Source organism: Melanerpes formicivorus, unplaced genomic scaffold (genome assembly GCF_026170545.1).
Source record: "Melanerpes formicivorus ecotype bairdi unplaced genomic scaffold, bMelFor1.0.p_v2 SCAF_12, whole genome shotgun sequence".
In the NCBI taxonomy this organism is placed as follows: domain Eukaryota; kingdom Metazoa; phylum Chordata; class Aves; order Piciformes; family Picidae; genus Melanerpes; species Melanerpes formicivorus.
Window position 1 is genome coordinate 21188972 of NW_027142364.1, and position 17177 is coordinate 21206148.

The following is a 17177-nucleotide window of genomic DNA, read 5'->3' on the forward strand; positions in this document are numbered from 1 at the left end:
ACCTTCAAATGCACAGAAGATTCTCAAGCTCCTTATTCAGTGCTCAATTCCAAAATACAAGTGATCAGGGAAATTTGGGGAGGCCACAGAAGCAGCCACCAAAGCAGTGTGGTTAAGAGTTGTGATCCAATTCAGGGTTATTTGAATTGTCTATGCAGGCTGCATCTCTAATTAATCTCAGCCACATAATGATGAATGAAATGATTTGACCTTAAGTAAAATGATATGCAGATGCTCAGTCACCAGAGCACATCAGTATAGACTGTGCTTTAAGAGGAAAAACAAAGGAGCACCTCTGATGAATAAACACCAGACACTCTTATTAAAAGCAGCATTTGATTGCCTGTGCAAAACTCTTTCTGAGGAGCTGCTATCATTTTCAGATTGGTAACAGTACAAGGCAGGAAAAATGCTCCCAGAGATAAACTGCCTGTTAGTAGCTACACTCTTACAAGACAGAGCTACCACAAGCAAGCATCAGCAGAGAGAGACTTGACTTCCTTAAATGTGTTTTTTAATACATAAATGTAATCAACAGTTTATAGAGACAGAGAAAATACACTTTCAAAGTGGCACAACTTATCTGTTCTGCTTCTAACCTCCTGCTTAAAGCTCCACTTGGTTAAACTGAAACAGGACTGCACACCCCGAGTGAAGTTGGCTGCAAGAATTATTTAGGCCCATGATTGAATTAGTTAGATTTCTCCAGCTCAAATGTAGAAGGCTGAAACATTTGATTAGTGTGATTACAGTACATATTGTCCCTTAAGCCATCACCTTTCTCTTCTGCTGGGAAGACCCCATGTTATATTGGCCAGTAGCTCTGCGTGCTTCCTCTTCATGCTGCTGGATTTGTTGTTGTAACAGAATGAGTTCACCAAGCAGGCCCTGCCATGAGTTTACAATAGAAAGGAGAGGAAAAATTGGGGGTGTAAGGAGAACAAAGTTAAACCAAAGGGCACGACAAAGACAGATGAAAAACAAGCATGAATGGGTCAGTTCAAACCAAATCGAAATGTCATTAGCAAGATTAATTGCCAGCTAGCTGGGAATGGATATAGCCACCAGAAACATTGTGCAAATCCAGGGAGAACAACACAGTACACATTCAGTTACATTTTATAACCACATTTGGCTTTACCTAAGCACCCACATCTTAAACAAAGCCCCCAGCCCATCGACCACCCTGGCTTTAAAATATTCTCCAGAGTTTCAGGACTGAATTCATTTCACTCAGCTTTATCAGAAGTAGCTGCCATTTTTCACAGCATGTATTGAAAAAGAGCTTGGGATACTCAATGCAAAGTTGTGCACAAGAGCTAAGAGACCCAGCTTTGCCAGTAAAGCTTCTCATTTTGCTCTTACTGCCAGCAACGCAGGCGGTTTCGACAGAGATAATGTCGGGTTGGACGCGATGATCTTGAAGGTCTCTTCCAACCTGGTTTATTCTATTCTAGTATTCAAATTATGAGAAGCAAAATAGTTTCTAGAGCACAAAGAAGGAAAAAGCCTCTCCACTTTCATGGAGTTCAAATCCATGCTTTCCTAATCCTGCCTCATCAGTTCAAAATCCCTCTAGCTTGATGTTTACTCCTCTACATTTTCATCATATCCACCGAGCTGAGTTCTCCTCTCCCTCCACATCAAACACTCTGGAAGTGGCAAAGCCCTCTTTCAAAATTGGTTTCAAGATACTATGTCAGCATATGCAGTGGAACTGTAAGTACAATTTACTGTAGAGAATGTGGACAAAAAGATTCTATATAAAGCTCTTTAAAAACAAAGCCCATCTTCTAGGAAATCATTCAGTGAGAGGAAATCTACAAATGCTTTTCAGGAATCAAAACAAAGCCTGAAAGAGAACTTTGATGAAGCAACCCAAGCCATCTCCCATCAAGTTACACATCTTTTTGCATGGAATACACACACAGGCATGTACACATAAGGATAAAGAACACAGGAGAGAATGGATAACAGCAGAGATACAATCAAATGACCCAACAGAAACATTTGCCAAACGGTGATTAAACATCTCAAGAAGAGGAAAAAAAATCTTCATATTTGTATGTTACTGAACCCCTTTAAGATTGAATAAATTTATACACTGCCAGACTAGCAAATGCATCAGAGCCATGCCAAGAACTCAGGCAAAACAAGATTTGATTTCTACACAGCAGCAAGGAGAGAGAGCCTGATGGCTACACTTTACAGGAGAGGAGCAGTGGTAACATTTTGCAAAGAGGGAAAGCCTCAGGATGGCCTGACACAGACCCGCCAAACATCATGCTAGGGGTCAAGAAAATACAAGAAAAATCACCAAATCAAACGTGCCAAGAAGGTCCTTCAGCATTTAAATAGGAACTGTAACAAGACTTGAGAGGGTGCTTGGTTGCATGGTTTAGTTGATTAGGTTGGATGTGATGATCTCGAAGGTCTCCTCCAACCTGGTCTATTCTGTTCTATTCTAAATGCTCCTTACACAACAGGCCCTTCCAGAGAAGGATGAGCAGAGGGCTGGAGCACCTCTCTTATAAAGGCAGACAGAGAGTTGGGGCTATCCAGTCTGGAGAAGAAAAGGCTCCAAGGAGACCTTGTTGTGGCCTTCCAGTATCTGAAAAGAGGCCTACAAGAAAGCTGGGGAGGGACTTTTTAGGGTGTTGGGTAGTGACAGAACTAGGGGAATGGATGCAAGCTAGGGGAGGGGAGATTTAGATTAGACATTAGGAAGAAGTTCTTCCCCAGGAGGGTGGTGAATGACTGGCACAGGTTGCCCAGGGAGGTGGTAGAAGCCTCATCCCTGGAGGTTCTTAAGGCCAGGCTGGATGTGGCTGTGAGCAACCTGCTGTAGTGTGAGGTGTCCCTGCCCATGGCAGGGGCGTTGGAACTGGATGATCCTCGAGGTCCCTTCCAACCCTAACAATTCAATGATTCTATGACAATACCCAGACAGGTATGAATCAAGACACAACTAAAATGCTTACATCTTTAGGCTACTGGACTCTACTATTCTCGTCTCTGCAAAACCTAAATCATTCCAGTGTAAAGAACTTTACCTAGGGAAAAATAATCAACATTAATCAGCTGCTGGGATGTCAAAACTCAAGTTACTGACAAACATTATATTCTTATTTTCATCATCAAAGAATCACAGAATCACCAAGGTTGGAAGAGACCTCAAAGATCATCAAGTCCAACCTCTCACCACAGACCCCATGACTAAACCCTGGCACCAAGTGCCAGAAAGAATAACACTGGTTGGCAAACACAGTGGCACAAGCTCTGCAAAGTTATCAGGAGAGTCTGGATGCACAATGAAAGAAAAGGCAAAGCAAGTTGTGACATCTGTACTGCTTGTGCTCTACAAAACTTGACATTATTTGACATTAAAGGTTAATATGCTGCATTTCAGCTGAGTACCTCCCCAATGTAAAACTCCCCCACTGAAGTGTTTGTGGCCAGTTTTCACAAGCAACCAAAGCCCTGCTCCTCTGGAGGCAGAGAAATCAGTTGCTGAGAATTCTGAATGTGTCAGTTTTTAGCCAGAGTGCTTAGAGTATGAAAGTGGGAATTAAGTTGGGGATATAATGGTGTTAGGAACAGAACAGAAAAAATTCTGGCAACTTCACTGTGTCACTTGGAAGGGAAACAAACAAATGAGAATGCTTAAAAACAAGAAATCCAAGTCAAGTGACATTCCTTACTAAAGCCTTTTCTCCACTTGCCAGCAGTAGCTGGAGTAGAACTGTGCTGCTGCTGCTGCTGCCAGCTGAAGGCAGCCCTGTGCAGTCCACACACTGACAAATCCTCGACAGTTTCTTCAAGGCATAGGAATTCATTGAGGTTCCAAAGGCAGAGGAAGTCCTGTGTGCTTGGTGGTGAATTATTCATCTGACTTCTGTATCCCAAATCAATATCCCAGTCACATTTTTCAAGTCTGCCTTATCACAGTGGACTTGCTTTAAAGATGAGGCTGAGCTTTAGAATCTGTTTGCTTTAATGGGAAGCTGCAACTTCAGGGAGGTTTTTGGGAGACAGACAAGAGTGCAAGATAATTTCCTAAGAAGGTAACATTGACATTTCAAGTGCAAATGTCTGAACTAGTCCCACATATATAATGCATGAAAATACTTTATTATACTCTAGCTTGTATAAGTATCTTCTTTCTCTCCAGTAACAAAACTCCTTATTTAATCCAAGCAGAAACAGATTTAAACTCCATTTAGTTCAGCTGCTTATCTGAACACTCCACTAATTCTGGTTTCATTATCTTAAAAAACCCCAACCTTTTGCATTAAGTGAGAGATTATGAAATGAACACATCAGCTGGCAAGAAGCAGAACAGCCTGATTTGGTGCTGGGGACAACATGTGCTCTCTCAAAGTCATCTTGCAAACTTGGCTGGTTTCTCAGTCATTCTACAAGAAGCTTTGAGAGACTTGGCCAAGGATTGTACCAAACAAACAGTTCCACAGAACACTCCTCCAAATGGGAATTCCTAGACCAGTTAACTCATCTCCCCACAGTGAAACAAAGAAAGCCAACCCATCAGATACATCTAATACCACTCTACAGCACTTGATCCATCCATCCAATCACAATTCTTCAGCTAGTATTGGCTGGCAGCAGAAAGCATTGCATGAAAGAAGGCCACCCAGCCTATTGTCTTGAGAAGAGCAATTCTGCTTGGCAACAAGCTGATTGTGCTTTGGTAGGTATTCAGATGTGCCTTGTTTGTAAGGCTATGGCCAAAATCTATTGTTAATTATGTCAACCACGTAAAGTAGCAAGCTAACAGTTTCTAAGCCTAACATATTGGATATAATTGGAATAAAAATGAGTACAGCCAAGTACATTTTGTAAATCATACTGATTTAATAGAGGCTGGACAGTTTCCAGGCCACAAGTTTGGTTGGCAACATTTAAATGCAGTTCTCACTGCATCCAAATAGAAGCAGACTAAGTGTTAGTGATATTACTGGTCTCCAGTAAAAACCTCAGTTAATGTAGTTATCAAAGACAATACACTGAGTTGGCCACTTCTTCACAAACCAACAGTCAAACCTTTTTTTTATGTTTTAAATGGGAAACCTGTGCAAAGCAATCACTTAGGAGAAAATGCAGCAACTGATATGGGCAGTTTACTGACGAAGGGGTAACAAAAAGCTCCTTTAATGCTCACCACTGCTATCAAAAGTGAGCTTTGTACAGGCTTCACTATATATTGATGTGCAGAACTAATGCAGAATAAATGTATACATGCCTGCATATACAGCAATGTCTGGTATGCAAAAGCTCCAGTTAGAGTTCAGACACTTTCAGTTGTCGAAATAAATGTGCAATAATTGACAATTTCCCCCAAATATGTTGGTTTCCCTCCAGTTTTTAAAGAAGACTTAAAAATATACACAGGAAAAACAAAAAAGCCTGTAAAGAATGAGCACCATCACAATTCAGGAACTTAAAGAGAAGCGAGATCTACTACTCATGGAAGCAAAAGAAGTTAAACTTCACCACCTTCAACGAATCAAAATTAAATCATTAATAAAAATGCTACAACTTTCAGTTGCCAAAGCACAGTAACATTTCTTTCCAGCAGCTGGTAGCAAAATGGTTATGGATGCTTCATCTAAATGAAGGAAGCAAAGAGATAAACTGCTTTAAGCAAACAAATATTAAGGCAGAACTCCTTAAGGAAGGATCACACCTCTGAAAAATGTCAACAGAAATGAAGTTGCAAGCAGAAATGCTTCCATATAAAACCTAAACCAACTTCAGTAATAAGCTCAAGTGCCACTGAGAACATGCCCTGAAAAACTGCCAACACACCTAAAATTATATTCCCCCTGCCAAGCAATTCCCTGAAGAGTGCAATTCCTGGAATTTTTTATGTCTGCCTGGTATATCCTTGTAGAAAAGTGTTCCTGGCACTTCACTCTTTACATATTAAAAGCAATAATGCACACACAAGTCATTCAGTCCCACTGATAAATTCTGTCCCAGCTGCCTCAAAAACCATCTGCAACAAGCTACTGAAGCAATTACAATTAGCTGGCATCAAGACAATTTTAGATTTGCAAGAGAGTAATTACCTTCTTGAACTGTTTGTCATTGTCATATCCCTGGTCAGTAGCTCTGAATGCTGTTTCTCCTGGAGAACCTAGGATGTAATTACAGAAACCCTTTATAGCAGGCAAACTTAAAAATCCTCCTGCTACACTGACTATAAAATTAGTTTCCACACCTATGAATGATTAACTCAACGACCTTTGATGCTCCTATGAAAAATTATTTGCCTCAAGAAACTGAAAAAGAAATTCAGTTTAAAACTCAGCTGAAAATGTTGCATCTAGCCTGAGACTCAGATTAGTTACATGACAAGGCAGCTTCAGCTGGAATACCCAAGTTCTGAAAATATTCTGAGGTTAGTTATTTCTGACAGACATGAAAGGATAACACAGATTCCATTGGTATTACTGTAATGAGGTAAAAGAAAGAAATCCCTGCTGCAACGACACAGGTTTGCAAAACAGCCCTCTGGAAAGTGCTCAAAATTCAAAGCATCTTCTAAGGACTGGGGCTGAGAAAAGCAACTCTTCACCTATTAGCTTTTTAAGGGAGGATCTAAGTGTTTTTACATCATTGGAAAGTATTTTGGCCACTTAATTCAGGAAGGACAGGGAACTGCTTGAAAGAGTCAAGTGCAGAACCATAAAGATGCTGGAGAGAGCAGAACAACTCCCTTATGAAGAAAGGCTGGAGGAGCCTGGAGCAGAGGAGCCTGAGGGGTGACCTCATTCATGTTTATAAAGATGTGAAGGGTGGGTATTAGAAAGGTGGAGCCAGGCTCCTCTCAGAGATGCCCAATGATAGCACAAAGGGTGCAAGCTGGAGCAGAGGAGGTTCCATGTGAACGTAAGGGAAAACTTCTTCACTGTGAGGGTGACAAAACACTGGAGCAGGCTGCCCAGAGAGGCTGCGGAGTCTCCTTCTCTGCAGTCAAAACCTGCCTGGATGTGCTCATGTATGACCTACCCTAGGTGATTCTGCCCTGGCAGGGGAGTTAGCCTGGATGCTCTTTTGAGGTCCCTTCCAACCCCTAACACCCTGTGATCCCTAATTCAGTACCTAATTGCTGTGCCTAGCTGTGTTGATGTTGACATTCTCTCCTCTTAGCAGTGTTTCAACAGATGGTTTTAAAGAGGCAGGTTAAGGGCAGTAAAAAGGGCTTTTACACACCTAACAACAGAAGTAGATCAGAAGCTCCTATGACTTCACTAACCAAATTGTAACCTGTGAAAAATCAGCAGAAGAGGGGAAATACAAATTATCAACACAAACCAAAATGCAAAACAAAGATGAGGGATCTTTGTCTCACTGGGGGACCACACAATTACAAATGGCAATTATGCCCCTGGGAGTATGATAACAAATACCAGGGGACACCTCACAGTACCAGTCAAAACCACCACAGCTTTAAACAGCCAAAATACATAGGAGACTGTAATCCACTTGTCACTGCATTGAACTTGACTCCTACCTGGGTGCTTGCTGAGTTTCTAAGATTAATACACCAGCTCTGCCACTGACAGTGTTTTACAAAACTGAAAACACACTTCTCACACACATGGAGACAGAAATACTTTCCAACACACTTAATGTTACCCCTCATGAATACAAATCTATGTAGTTTGATAGTTATTAAGATAGGTAATAATCTTGTACTTCGTTACAGGAATGCCTGGGTGAGGTTTTGAGCTGAGCTGATTAGCAAGTTAGAGATGATGATGATGAAATCCATCATTTTTAGTTGTGAAAAGGCCACTGATGAAAAATGCCCTATTTCAGTCTCTCAAAACCTGAAAACTATGGAGCCTACTACTACCTGGACATGCTTGAATTGACAAACCAACCCCTTGTCTGCTGTGAAGGATTTAGTACTCCCAGCTACTCCTTTGAAACTCAGCCCCTGCCTAAGCTAAACCTTGAACCCAGTCCTTCTGGAGCTCTGTCCAGGTGGAAAATATAATGCAACACAAAATAAGACCTTCATTATGAATCCCTTACTTCACATGTGCAACATTAAGAACCATCACTGGCTGTGATACTGACCAGTGCTGCTCTCACCTTCTCCAAATCCCAGCTGGACGTGTTCGGCCTCTACGACCTGCTGAACAAACTTAGCTTTCCCTCTCTTTGTTTAGAGTTGCAGAAGAATTTCAGTTTTCTATTCAGAATCACATTTTGGTTCTCTGTACTTGCTACTAGAATCCTTGCTTTTAAAAACACATGACACTTACCTGTGTCCATCACACTCTCAGGAGAGACACCCAGTGAAAAGGCATTTTCAGGATCCGCTTTCTTTTACTGCCTAAGGACACGCCTGTAACCTCACCGTGTGATTGATTATGCTTCCACAATTAAAACTAAGCTGAAAAATTGTTCTCACCAGGAGAAAAAAATCCTTTCAGGGAAGCAAGGCTCTCTCCAATCTTGTCAAAGTCAGGCAGAAGTTTGGCAAGGTCATCTGCATCAGGAAGGGCTTTGATAAGTTTTTCTAGGGGAAAGAAAAGAGCACATCGGCTGATGAGGAAGGGTTTTTTATCCTGGCAATTCCTGTGAACAAAAATGGCTCTTTCAGGGCTTGGCTTTTGCTTTCCTTTTTCTTTTTGTCAATACAGAATGGGAAAATTTGCTTATACACATGTACCTCCCCCTACTGGAGCTGGGAACGGTTATCAGGCCTGAAAAACACAACTGCTCTTTTTTGTTTCAGACTTTGTACTTCCTGCTAAGTTGGCTGCCTCAGGTGCTTCAAAACTGTCTAAAACTTACTGCTGCATTTCACCACATTTCATGCATTGCTCTCTCACATACTTTGTAGAGCCTATTGTAGGATTGCAAGACATTTACTAGGCACAGCTCTTGGAAATTTAAAGCAAGCCAGTTTTGTAACCCTTCAAAAACCCCTGAGCTTATTAGCTTGAAAATCAAATGTAGTGCTGATTAGAAATCAAATACCTGTCTCAGCTACTCAGCCTCTGCTTTCATCTATGCAATGCTCATTCATGGAGTAAAATCTTCCCAACTTAAAAAGCAACCCCACAACTGAAAAAGCCACCACCTTACCACCCTGCACATAAGAAGAATTAACTAGTTGGGGTTTAGATTCCTACCTTTCATCTGAAAATGTGCAAAGCCCCTACTGCAACCAGAGAACATAATCTGTAGCTTTCAGTTTCTTCTGTACCTTCAAGATCATTTCATACAGAGGTAGGCTCACTGTTCTGCATTTTCAATTGATCTTTTACTCATAAATAGGTAAAATATGTATATTTTGTGCTTTCAAATGTAATTCATATAGAAAGAAAGAACTGTGGCACCTAGTACCATGAAAACCTCTATCAATCCCCTTGATCACGCTGTAACTCTCCTTTCAAGAGGGGAATCATACAGCCATAGGAAAGGCCCAAGCACATTCCTAAGTGAAAGGATGAATTATGGAGTACCAATGCTAAACAGTGCTTCCTTTCTTCCTACAAAACACCAACACAAAGACCTTGGGAAGACACACACCAAACTCTGCTAATACAAGTTCAGAGCACAGCTCTAAAGCTACTACTGGAGAGAAGCACTGAGGATCCAAGCCCTTACAATGAAGTCTTTGGATTAAGGTAACATTTTAGCTTTTGTGATACCAAAGTCAATATGTTCATCAAGCTCCCATAAGAAGTCAGGAACAATCCACTTATATTCATCCAGATCTGGCATCATGTCCTTCCACTGATCATATGTCTAATGCAAACAAAAAAGGAAAAACAAACAGCAGAAACAGAAGAAGAAATGTAGGCACAAACCATATGAACAATCTGTTGAAAACTAACACTTATACCAACAATATAAAACATTGTAGTATTTCTTAGATAGCATAGTAAAATATAAGCCAGCAGTATGCCCAGGTGGCCAAAAAAGTCAGTGGTATCCTGGCTTGCATTAGAAACACTGTGGCCAGCAGGGACAGGGAGGTGATCATCCCCCTGTGCTCAGCCCTGGTGAGGCCACATCTCCAATGTTTTGTTCTGAGCCCCTCACTACAAGAAGGACATTGAGGTGCTGGAGCATGTCCAGAGAAGGGCAATGAGGCTGCTGAAGGGCCTGGAGGAGCATCTGAGGGAGCAGGGGTTGATCAGTCTACAGAAGAGGAGGATAAGGGGAAACCTCATTGCTCTCTACAACTACCTAGAGGCAGGCTGGAGCGAGGAGGGAGCAGCCTCTTCTCCTTGGTGTCAATTAACAGGACCAGAGGAAATGGTTTCAAGCTGCACCAGGGGAGGTTCAGGCTGGATGCTAGGAAATACTGCTTCAGTGAAAGGATTCTCAAACACTGGAATGGTCTGCCTAGGGCAGTGCTGGAGGGGTTTAAGCAGTGTGTGGACCTGGCACTGGGGGCCATGGTTTAGAGTTGACCCTTCAGTGCTGGGTCAAAGGTTGGACCGGATGATGTTTGGCCAGATGTGTTCTGTGATACTGCTTGGATCTTTCAAAGTCTGTGCTGGTTCTCTAACCAATCTGCTTTCCATATCTGCTCACCTTTACTGCCATTGGCTAACCAAACAAGGAAGTGCTGTTATTTTTGTGGCTATACCAAGAACTGAGACACAAATAAACAAAACAGCTCCCAGGTACCTTCTTGGCTGTATAACCACCACCTACAGCAGAGCCCAGTATGAGATAGCGGATTTTGAGAAGCCTTGATGCCAGCCTAGCGAGCCAAAAGTTCCTGTGGGGCTGGTACCCATATCTGACACTTAAAAGCTTTGCTTTGCGCAGGGGAAGACGATTCAGAGAGGAGAACTGCTGGAGGGATGTCCTTAGTTGAGGCCTTGGAAACTTTGAACTTGGGTGGCAGGGATGATGTATGCCCCGGGAAGCAAGATGCAGGTTTTGCAGTGCTGGTTTTCGTTTTATTCCACAGCTCCTGTTTGCCAGGCTGCGGCAGATGACACTGAAAGGAAGAAAGAAAACCTCTAAGTACCACAGACCCTCAGCACACCACTAACTCAGTAACCTCCTTAGAAGCAATTCACATCACCTTTGAGCTGGTTACAGATAGAATAGAATAGAACAGGAGTGGAATAGAATAGAATAGGAATGGAACAGAAAAGGAACAGAATAGAACAGAACAGACCGGAAAAGACCTTCGAGATCATCACATCCAACCTATCATCCAACACCACCTAATCAACTAACCCATGGCACCAAGCACCCCATCAACTCTCCTCCTAAACACGTCCAGTGATGGTGACTCCACCACCTCCCTGGGCAGCACATTCCAATGGGCCATCACTCTCTCTGTGTAGAATTTCTTCCTAACCTCCAGCCTAAACCTCCCCTGGCACAGCCTGTGACTGTGTCCTCTTCTTCAGGTGCTGCTTGCCTGGGAGAAGAGACCAACCTCCACCTGGCTGCAACCTCCCTTCAGGTAGCTGTAGAGAGCAAGAAGGTCTCCCCAGAGCTTCCTCTAATTAAGAGCATCATTCTGCAGGTACAATTTCCAGCTATCCAGGGAGACCTTCTTGCTCTCTCCAACTCCCTGAAGGGAGGTTGTAGCCAGGTGGGGGTTGGTCTCTTCTCCCAGGCACCCAGCACCAGAACAAGAGGACACAGTCTCAAGCTGTGCCAGGGGAAGTTTAGGCTCAAGGTGAGGAGAAAGTTCTTCCCAGAGAGAGAGATACTGCAATCATCTCTTCTAAGGCAATGCTGTGCCAGGGGAGATTTAGGCTGATGCTAGGAAGAAATTCTTCACAGAAAGTGAAATTTGCCACTAGAATGTGCTGCCCAGGGAGGTGGTGGAGTCACCATCCCTGAAAGTGCTCACAAAAAGATTGGATGTGGCACTCGAAGCCATGGTTTAGTTGTCAGGAGGTGTTAGGTAATAGGTTGGACTTGATGACATGATCTATGACAGGCATAGTCTTAATGTCCAAAGAAGTTTGACTTTGTTATAAAAGCACTTTTGACTCAGGAATTGAGCTTTGGGAAGTCAAGAGGACACAGTCTCAAGCTGCACCAGGGGAGGTTAGGAAGAAGTTCTTCACAGGAAGAGTGATTGGCCATTGGAATGTGCTGCCCAGGGAGGTGGTGAAGTTACCATCACTGGAGGTGTTTAGGGGGAGACTGGATGAGGCCCTTGGTGCCATGGGTTAGTTGATGAGATAATGTTGGGTGATAGGTTGGACTTCATGACCTTGAAGGTCTTTTCAACCTGGTCTATTCAATTCAATTCAATTCTATTCTATTCACGAGTTAAAAATCAGAATGATGGGAGTTGAGAGAGTTTCTCCCAGTTCTCTATGTTTAGAAATTTCCTTTACTGTAATGGAAATTTATCAAAAGGAGGAACTCCACTGTCAGTTAGGAAAGTCCTTGTTCACAAAAGTCACTACACCTTTGAAGGATATTCCCTTGTTGCTATACTAAACTATTCAGAAGGCTGTGCCTTTGCAATAACAAACTTAGTACCTAGAAAGAGAATGACAAGCAGGAGTAGAAGAGTTCCTGAAGGTGTCAGAAGTTTCTCCTCTTTGACATGGAATTACAAGAGGCTCAGAAATTAACCACAGACAGCAGCAGTACAAGAGTGGCTACATAACAACAACAACAAATAGCAGTGCCTCCACACTACAAAACATTTGCACTGAGAAGTGCAGTTACACTGAAGAGGCTGCCAAACCAATGCTCTTAAATGAAGTATTTAGTGAGTTCCAAATCCTGAAGCCTCTGGAAAACTTTGTTAAAGAATAAGGAGAAAAAATTAGCCTTGCAGACATGACTAGCTCTGTCATTAGAGCCTGCTTGATCACAGGTCTGCACCCTGACTGCTCTTGCACCGCCATGAGATGACAGATAACTGGTCAAAAGGAAAATGTGGCCTGTTGCCATCAGCAGCTAAGTGTTCCACCCGGAAGCCATGCCTAACATTTTACACCTCTTGTTCCAGTTTAAGAGTTCAAAACCATCCCCACTTCTGCTGGGGTACAACCTTCTTTAAATAACACTTTCAATAGCTGTGACTGCAAAGGAGTCTTTCCAGCACATCCCAACAAAAAGCAGCGTTTTCCTTCTCACTTGGAAGCAGACACCACTCACGGCCCTGCTGCTGCTCCCACGTCTGTTAGGGAGCATTTGAGGCTGCCGGCCACTCGGTTTCACTGCTCCTGTCTGGAACGGTGCAGAGGAATGGTGAAAAACAAGGGGAACGTAGGGCAGCTGCTGAAGAAAGCCAAGGTCCGGAGCACAAAGGCATCCCGAGCTCCCTAGGGCGGGGAGGCAGGAAACGCAGCCCCAGGGGATCTGAAGGATGGAGGATTTCCCTGCCTGGGAGCATCAGTTTCACCCCAGCAGGCCCCATGCTCAGCCCTATGCCATTCACACGTACACCCCTACCTTGCACCCCGAACCGCTGTGCGGCTCTGGCCTCCCCGGCCGGCAGCTCCGGTCCCAGCGGTGCCCAAGGCCTGCTCAGCCGGCAGCAGGTTACAACGGACACGACGCCCGGAGCAGAGGCCGCGAGATCGGAAGAGACGGGAGAGGGGCACGGCTCTGGCCAGCGCTCCACCCGCACTGCGGCCGCCCTCCCGCGGGGACCGGGCCCGCCGGCGGCCCTCCGCGCCCGCCCTGACCCCTGCCACAGCCCGCCCCGACCCCCGCCACGGCCCGCCCCGCTCACCAAGCCGCTGCCCCTCGCGTCCGCCACATCCTCACGACCGGGAAGGTCCTGAAGGAGCCGCCCGCACCGCGGCCGCCGGTCGGGGCTCCGGCGCCCCGGGCTGCAGCGGGCAAGGGCAGGCAGAGCCGCGGCGGCCACGGACTGACGGAGCCGCTGCCGCCGCTTCCGGACGGCGCGGTCCGCTGCAGCCCGCCCGGCTCGAAACTGCGCCTCCCCGCGCTAAGGTTCCGACCGCGGCGGCGGCGGCCGGGAGGGAGCGATTTGAGGCGGACCTCTTTCAATTTGCTCCCTGCTTTGACCGAGTGCGGTCAGAGTATTGATCGAGCCATCAGAGTCAGTGAAAGCAGGCACATTCACCATCATCAAGTGCAAATACCTTCCCTTCTCAACCTCTTGCTGATGAAATACTCCAGTCTTGAAAATGAGCGTGTCAGCACAAACCCTCTAATTATTATTTCACCCTTAAAAAACAACTTGTGCCAAGAAAATCCATTTTAATTTCCCCATTATGTTACAACAACAGAATAGCAAACAGGTATTTCCCCACAACGTACTGAATCTGCAGTGTGTGCTCAGAGAGCACAGACACTAAATTTGACTCCACAGTACGAACACTTTAATTAGTTTTTATCGTTGGGCTGAATGAAATTATTGAAGGTTGTTGATCCTAAAGAAAAGGAGACTGAGAGGAAGCCTGACAACAGTTTTCAAGCACATAAACTCTAGCTGCACTCAAGCAGAAAATTATGTTCTTTATGTCTGCTGTGGAGAGAATTAACCTGTAAGAAATATTCATCTCTCTTCCCTTGCAGACCATGTTGTTTGACTCCTTTCTCGCTTTCCCCTGTGCTGCACTGTGGACTGTCGCCAGCTTCCTTCTTGATATGCCCAGAACCGGCCTTAGTTAAGCAGGAAAAGAGATTTGGGGTGTTTATAGGTTAAGCTGCTCTTCATACAGTGGGATTTTTCAGAGCAAAGTAAGTCGCACGAGGTTGATATAACACTTTTTCAGGGCTACAACACATTTTCAGGGCCGAGATCGATGTTCTAGGGATGAGGTAAGCCACACAGTTTTGTCAGTTGCTTGCTGTTACATTTATTTACTCATGAACATAAGGGAATATCTGTGCTTTAAACCTCACCTGTGCTTTTGTGTTTTAACTTGAACAGTTACTTTTTTTGTTATCTCCATCAAAATACTACAAGTGAATGATGAGAATGACAATGCTTGGTAGGACATGATGCAAATAACTGGATTTATTTAGGGATTAGTCTGCCATTCTTCCTTTGAACAGTAGAGAGCAACATATAACTAAAGGTTGTAATGCAGGATAGAGGTGAGGTCTTTAGAGGAGTTTCCTGCTGGAGAGACTGAACCTGCTTGAGTAAATGAACACATTCCACCATCTTCCTTGCTTCTGGCTTAGCAGATTTTGCTGGGAATGATGAATGTTTTACACCCGGTCTATGCTTGAGTCATGTGATAAACAAAGGGCAGCTTTTCTTGTCCTGATTAACCTAGCTCCCCCACTTTCTCTTCTTTGTTCCCTGCATGTCTCCCATTTCAGTTTCTCTGAGCCTGCCCACAGCAAGCTAGGCAGTGGTCTTTCCTGGTGCTTGAGATGTCTGAGACTTGCCATGTGGAAGTAAAATGCTGATGAGTAGGAACTAACTTGGCACCTCTTGCTGTGTTCCAGTCACCCTAGAAATAATATTCTAACTTCCTTAACATATTTGCTGGAAGAGCAGGTTTGCCTCTCCTGACCTCATTCCTCAGACATTTTGTGTGTAACTTCTTAAAAAGTAGCAAAGGACGAGGAAATAGCAAGGAAAATGAGGGTGAGTCACAAGAGTAATAAACAAATACAACCTGATGGTAACAATAAAAAAAATAGAAGGAAGGGAAAAAAAAATAGCAGAGGTTATCAAGCCCTCAGTGCTGTGTTTCTGCCAATTTCCTTTTGGCACTGATTTACAGGTAAGAGACATTTGTACCCTGCTCTATGACACCACTGAGGAACTTCAGTGTCTCTCAGGAGTGAATAACCTCAGTGATGTTTCACAGTGAAGTCAGAAGACATTCTGTGATCATGCTTTTAGTCATAAATAGAAGTATTGGTTACAGATCCCCCATGGGTGGGTCCTGACAGCCAGCTCATAAATCCATCTGTACAAACTGGGGCCCCTGTTTCCAGTGCCAGAACTGGAGTTTTTCTCCAAGGCATGTATGAGGAGCACAGCTGGACACTTAGTTCAGGCTGGTTGCTATGTGTTAACAACCACAAAGCCTATTTTACTTCTTGTTTGGATACACTTCTGATTCCACAGTCTCTCAAAGAAAACCAATCCCTCTTGCCCTCCCCTGCAAGCTGCATACCAACAGCACTTGCTTGCACCTGAGCTATGATCCACTGCCATATTGTGGCAAACACTTCTAGGGTCTCACTTTTTCTTTCTTGCAGTGTCTTTGAGTGAATTTTCCACACACCCTCACAGTTGCAAAACTCCAACAACAAATGAAAGGAGGAGGGATGAAAGCTACCTGCAAACCCCACAGAGAGGGAGGAGCTCCAAACTTCACACATCAGCAGAGTTGCAAGGAAGGTGTGTACTTAGAACACTTCCTCAATGTGGAGGTTCAAGCACACAACCCTGGAGGTCTGTGCTGAGGGTGCTCTAGAAGGTCTCCAGAAGGTGATTCCATGGGAGAAAATCCTGTCAAAAACCACTATGCACAGCTTAACCAGGGAGAAGAGAATGAAGTGGTGAGTCTTATCTCTCTCTGTCTTTCTCCACTTGGAGCAGAAGATGGCACGTGCTGTGCAATAAGAAACTGTAGTCTATAATTTAGTTATGGAGAGTGGGGAAATAGCAGAGAGGTATGGTTAGAATGGGAAATTGCTCTCTTTTTTTGGCAGAAGAAAGTGGTATGTGTCCACTGGATTTAACTGGTTATGCCTTCCATCAAGGGATGGCTTGGCAGATTGTCGATGTGGCATCATAAATCAGGATGGAGGTGACCCCACCTGGAGTACTGTATCCAGTTCTGGAGCCCCTATTACAGGAAGGATCTGGAGGTGCTGGAGCATGTCCAGAGAAGGGCCATGAGGATGAGCAGAGGGCTGGAGCTCCTCTCCTATGGAGACAGACTGAGGGAGTTGGGGCTGTTCAGTCTGCAGAAGAGAAGGCTCCCAGGAGACCTTCTTGTGGCCTTCCAGTATCTGAAGAGGGCTACAAGAAAGCTGGGGAGGGACTTTTTAGGGTGTCAGGGAGTGATAGGACTGGGGGGAATGGAACAAAACTAGAAATGGGTAGATTCAGATTGGATGTTAGGAAGAAGTTGTTCCCCATGAGGGTGGTGAGAGCCTGGCACAGGTTGCCCAGGGAGGTGGTGGAAGTCTCATCCCTGGAAGTTTTTAAGGGCAGGCTGAATGTAGCTGTGAGCAACCTG

The 17177-nt window shown here is 44.3% G+C and overlaps 2 protein-coding genes across 6 annotated transcripts in view; one reads left to right on the forward strand and one right to left on the reverse strand.

Moving 5' to 3' along the window:
- Positions 1–13882, reverse strand: part of OPA1 (OPA1 mitochondrial dynamin like GTPase) — a 62301-nt gene extending 48419 nt beyond the window's left edge. For 2 of the 5 annotated variants that reach the window (XM_068145649.1, XM_068145650.1), the window contains exons 1-7: positions 13727–13882; positions 10684–11002; positions 9696–9792; positions 8447–8554; positions 7237–7290; positions 6090–6157; positions 778–888 (exon numbers count right to left, since the gene is read on the reverse strand). In XM_068145649.1, coding sequence (XP_068001750.1) covers positions 778–888; positions 6090–6157; positions 7237–7290; positions 8447–8554; positions 9696–9792; positions 10684–11002; positions 13727–13755 — 786 coding nt within the window. In that variant the 5' untranslated portion in view covers positions 13756–13882. The remainder of the gene's footprint in view (positions 1–777; positions 889–6089; positions 6158–7236; positions 7291–8446; positions 8555–9695; positions 9793–10683; positions 11003–13726) is intronic. The other 3 variants (XM_068145651.1, XM_068145652.1, XM_068145653.1) reach the window with 3 other exon arrangements.
- A 2480-nt stretch (positions 13883–16362) lies between these two features.
- Positions 16363–17177, forward strand: part of ATP13A4 (ATPase 13A4) — a 56895-nt gene continuing 56080 nt past the window's right edge. Inside the window, exon 1 of the mRNA XM_068145654.1 lies at positions 16363–16491. Within this exon, the coding sequence (XP_068001755.1) occupies positions 16429–16491 (63 nt within the window). The 5' untranslated portion in view covers positions 16363–16428. The remainder of the gene's footprint in view (positions 16492–17177) is intronic.